Genomic DNA, 5,365 nt, shown 5'->3' with positions numbered 1-5,365 from the left:
TTTCAATAAACAGCTAGTCAGATCTACAATAATTGTCCTTGAAGTCGGCTCCTTGGATTTTATTCTAAAAATATCTTTATAAAGACATACAAGAGAAGCTAAAGCATATTAAAACTTCTTTATTAGATGTTTTCTGTGTCTTTAGAAACTGTTACTCTAGTAGTTTTTCGTTCCCCGATATAAGAACTGTGCAGTGACGTCACACTTATCTACACTAGCCTCTCACGGAACCCTCAAGCATCGCAGCATCCGGCACCAGCTTCTCATACTGCATCTTCATCAGAGGTCTAATTTGCAAGCAAGAAATATAGATATGCTCCCCAATCACCTCTCCCAGAAGTCATCATGCGACACAGCATCCGGCACCAGCTCTCATACTGCAACCTTCATCAGAGGTCTAATTTGCAAGCAAGGAATATAGATATGCTCCCCACTCACCTCTCCCAGAAGTCTTCATGCGACACAGCATCCGGCACCAGCTTCTCGTACTGCGTCTTCAGCAGCGGGCTGCTCTGCATACGTTTACGCGCGGCTAAGGGTGAGATGACGTCACCATCTAGGCTAGCTTTCCAGGCGTCGAATTGAGCACTATCCGCTGGTACTATGTACGTAGCGTCCACCCGCTGGAGGGATTCCAGTTCTTTCTGTGGGGCAAAAAAGGAATAAAATGGGAATCCCTACTAATATTATTAACGAGAATGTCACTCTGCCCTTCTATTGGTTTCTTTCTCACTCCTAAACCACTGAAGCGATTTGAATGAAATTTTATGGCAAGGTAACTTTAGATCTGAAAACGGATATCAGATAGGACGAAGAAGTTTTGTCCCGGAAATGAAAACAATGCGGATTTTCCTTTGACTATACGGGCAAAGCCGAGGGTGCTTACTTCCCACCCATAGTAAAAAGCTAAAATTATGTTTCGAAAAAAAAAATAAAATAAAAGATATACCGTCCGCGGATATTATAATATACTATATGGACACTAGGAAATATTTTACTATTTACCTTATAAGTGGAGAGCATTGTTGTGTCACCGGATGATAAGATAACTTCTGTGTCGTCTTCATCATCAGGTTCAGGGTTCAGAACAGTACTCACTTGACCTGTATTAAAAAGAACATACATATTTGTATTAGGTACATATAATACTTTTTTTCATTACTAGGGATTTACTTATTTTTTCAAAATTTCGAAAAAAAAAAGTAACTATCAACTTGTATCTTATTATCAACTTAAAAAAATAAATCTTTTATTATAATATAATTTGGTTATGTAATTTGTAATATTTAGATATGGCAACACATAAAACATGAAGATACAGAGCACAGATAAGCTATACATATAGCTATGATACAAAAAAAAATTAATAATTTATATTAATGCTTCTTACCAATGAAACTGCTTAAACTTTTCTTCATAGCATTGGCCGGTGATTCTGGAACATCAAGCTGTAAATACAAATAGTATATAACATTAAAGTAATCGTTGAAACAGGCCAATGCATAAAACAAAGGTACTGACACACACACATACACATTTTCTCTTTCTTTACACACACACAAATATACTGTCTCACCCTTTTCGATACACACACATACACTCTTAACTCTCATACCTTAAAAGTGTTTCCAATAACAGTGGATGTAGAATTGAATACATGGCTAGCTTCACTCTTAACCGCTGTGCCGATCTCATCCAAATCCTTCTTCACCATTGAATATACTTCCACGGACTGTAAATCAAAAAGTTAAATGTACATTAAACACTAAACATAAAATATAGGTATGAAATAAATTTATTTAGTAATTAATAGTGATTGTTTATTAAATACCAAAGATAAAATATAGGTATGAAAAAAAATTATTTAGTAATTGCTAGTGATATCCTGATCACAAGTATATAATACAATAGTTACCCAGAGCTTGTTGTAAAATGAGGCATTTTAAAACACTGTCTTATATTAGAAAGACAAATCAAAAACTTTCATTTAGAATATAAAAGAAATAAGTTTAAATAAATGTGAAACTTATTTCCCGAAGACTACCATGGCAGGAAGAGTGGTATTAAAAATAAAGATAACCATATTTTTATTTGTTTCTTAAATACCAACACATTATAACTATTATAGAACAATAACCACACCCCCACAGAAAACCGGCGTGAAATAGTGGCATGCCACTGTGTTTCGTACGGTGAGTGGGGGAGCCGGAGGCCCATTACCTTTTCCTCACCCGCCCCAGTCCATTCCTTTTTCCAGTCGTTAACCCATTCCTTTTCCCTTACCCCAAAAAAGCGGGCAGCGCATTCGCAGAGGCCCTACCTTTGCGAATGTACATGGGCGGTGGTGATCGCTTACCATCAGGCGAACCACAAGCTCAGTTGCCCGCTATGACATAAAAAAAAAAATAATAATAATAATAGGTACCTTGCTCTTGGCTGATGTCAGCCAGGAGTCCCACCAATTTGCTGAGGACTTTTCTTCTTTGGGAGTAGTGGCAGCATCATTGGGAGGGTTTTGATCACACCTATAGGTGTAAATAATTCTTTTAATAAACATTAATCATAAAGTGAAAATATATTACGTTTGTTCATGATGATTAACTTGGAAACAATATGATCTGTGTAAACAATGACCGTCTTCTTGGTACAGGGGTTTACGCGTGAGCGTAGAATCAAAGGGTCCTGAGTTCAATACCCAGTGGGGACGCACAAAAAAAAAAATATCTCAGTCTGGCGGGTCACAGAAGGCTGAATGCCTACTTGTCCGTTGCCTTTGTTAAAACAGTTGCCATAAGTTTGTACAGAATCTGAATATCAAATAAAACTATAAGTAACCTATAGTTTTGTGCATTTTAAGTTATTTATTCTTTGTTTTATCAATTAAATGAATCTCTCTAAATGATCTAATGATGCAACTACATACTACAACTATATTTGATTTCAAATTTATTGTAGTTGGTGCTAATGAGTGTTTTCTGATATATTCCTATCCAGGTCCTCTATACTTTCAATTACCTAGTAATAAAGTTTACTATAGCAAAAAAATACACTTTAACATTTTATCTGTATATTTTTGTTTGCATAATAAAGTATCAACATCAGAAACAACTCCATGTATGCATTCTTCACCGATGATAGTTTTTATCTGCTGTGTGCATAAAGTTGGTGGCCGAAGTTAGTTAATCACAAGTCTTAAATGACGATAACTTTCCGTTAAAAAATTATTGACATTGATATGTAGGGTAATAATATAATAATAATATGGGCTCGTTTTCCGCAACTCGACGTCAAGCGCCTATTTTGCGTGAAAGAAAAGGAGGGGGGTAGCCAGTCAAAGCTGGAACCATCCCAGCTCCTCCATGAAGCTAAGCAGCTTAATGATATATAGCGTAATTAAATGCATTCAATACCTGCTTTGTTTCTTTAACTTCCTCTCAAAAGCATAGAGCTTGAGGATATAGTGCCATCTTTTAACCTGGATTATGGCTATTTAAATTTGAATAGTACATATCCAATATCTCCTCAATTTGAATAAATAATTAAGATACAAATTTATCTAATTAGAATTAGAGATAGATACTTCTATAAATGTTTAAACTTTCATAATGATCCTAGATTTGTTAAGCACCTATTTTCTTTTCATATTCATTGCATCATAATTTCAATATTTTTTTATACTTTATCGCACGATAATCATTCTATTTGACCTTTCAAATATCCAAGTCTTTGTTAATTTATCTCGCATTCACATAATTGATATATTAGAATACATATTTACATTAACATATTCAATAGAAATATTACAAAACAAAACCAGTTAGCACAGCTCATTCCTGTCATGTTTGTGACTTTAGAAAGAAAATAAACATAGTATCTGGTTAATAATTTATGAGCAAATTACTCAATAAAATTGAATTCTAGTGTCTTAAATAGAACAAGTACAAAGGTTTGCTAATTTATCAAATAATTACTGGTTCAAGTATGTTCAACATTGCAAATATATTGAATTCATAATTTGAAGAAAGGGAATTGTTATTGTATACGACCTCAAATCCATTAAAACACGCATTTGTAAAACAACGTGATAAAGATTCGATTCGCATATTAATTGAAAACAGAGATTATTTATTTATGTAATATTTTTGGAAGCGTGTTGATAAACAAAGGCAGAAGTTGTACTTACTTTTCAGCCATCTCGCCAACTTATTCAATGAATGTAAAAATAATTAGAGAACATGGATTTTAGTACAATTTTTCAGACGGATTTGTTTTTGTTGTTACAGAGAATTTAGAAATATTTTTGACATAGTTTTGTTTGCGTTGACAGAAGGTTCTATTTTTCTTTACCGAGTACAGATAACGTAAAATGTTCGATGAGAAGATGGTGGCACAGGTTATGGTATATTTAACGCTAAAATTACTTTATGAGCACCGTTATATTTTTTTTTCTTGTATAAATGCAATAAAAATACAGATAATGCATTGATTAACTAGTATTTAAATATTGAGGACACGTTCTTAATTACAGCTAGCAACATTGGCAATAAGAAGTTCGCGTAAGTACTGATGAAGGAATCATAAAGTGTTTGTATATATTGAATATAATGACATTATCTCTAAAAACATTTGATATAACATACCTAGTATGCGTGCATACATTTAATTATGCTGTTGTCTAGGGTTTTGTTATTCATTCACTTTCCAATCAGAATAATACGGCAGCACATGCATATTTTATAGTATAAATTGTATAAAAGGTAGACCGCAGAGGTAAGGAGAGCTGTCCCACAACATAATATTGTGGTACATATACTGGTACATATACCATATACCAATACATAGTATTATATTATCTGTGCCAATACCAATTTGAATACGGTTAACAAGCGTTTATAGTATTCAAATTAGTGTTAAGATTTGGTCTAGCTGTAATTAGTATATCTTAACAGTTCAAAAACTTTCCACAATAGCTCTTAAGTCGCTACGGGGTATATACATGAAGTGTAGCTGTAACTGTAACTATAACTTCATGGGTATGAATTAAGTAAGCAGTTGTTATATGATAACAAACCAAAATACAATCGAATTAATAACCACCATCTCTTTTTGAAGGCGGTTGGAAAAAACATCCACAGTTTGTTACAAAGTACTACTCTAGCTACCGTTGCCGTATCTCCAGAATGTATTTTGATATTTTAAAAAACTGTCAGTGACTAATAATTTGGGGGCTAATAGTAATTATAGAATACCTATACAATATCGATGGCAATGATGCGTCCGAATCCCTCCAGACTAATTTTTCATTTCGTTGCTATTAATTATCTTTTTGTTTAATACTTTCTATGTTTTATAGTATGGTTATAAA

At 33.6% G+C, this 5,365-nt stretch overlaps 1 protein-coding gene across 1 annotated transcript in view; it reads right to left on the bottom strand.

Moving 5' to 3' along the window:
- Positions 1-4,343, bottom strand: part of LOC119836961 (BSD domain-containing protein 1-B-like) — a 10,543-nt gene extending 6,200 nt beyond the window's left edge. The window contains exons 1-6 of the mRNA XM_038362436.1: positions 4,184-4,343; positions 2,426-2,525; positions 1,616-1,732; positions 1,391-1,448; positions 1,006-1,103; positions 439-644 (exon numbers count right to left, since the gene is read on the bottom strand). Of these exons, the coding sequence (XP_038218364.1) occupies positions 439-644; positions 1,006-1,103; positions 1,391-1,448; positions 1,616-1,732; positions 2,426-2,525; positions 4,184-4,194 (590 nt within the window). The 5' untranslated portion in view covers positions 4,195-4,343. The remainder of the gene's footprint in view (positions 1-438; positions 645-1,005; positions 1,104-1,390; positions 1,449-1,615; positions 1,733-2,425; positions 2,526-4,183) is intronic.
- Between the last annotated feature and the right edge of the window lie 1,022 nt (positions 4,344-5,365).

This window comes from Zerene cesonia, chromosome 26, assembly GCF_012273895.1.
Source record: "Zerene cesonia ecotype Mississippi chromosome 26, Zerene_cesonia_1.1, whole genome shotgun sequence".
NCBI lineage: Eukaryota > Metazoa > Arthropoda > Insecta > Lepidoptera > Pieridae > Zerene > Zerene cesonia.
This window is presented reverse-complemented; position numbering and strand designations above follow the sequence as displayed.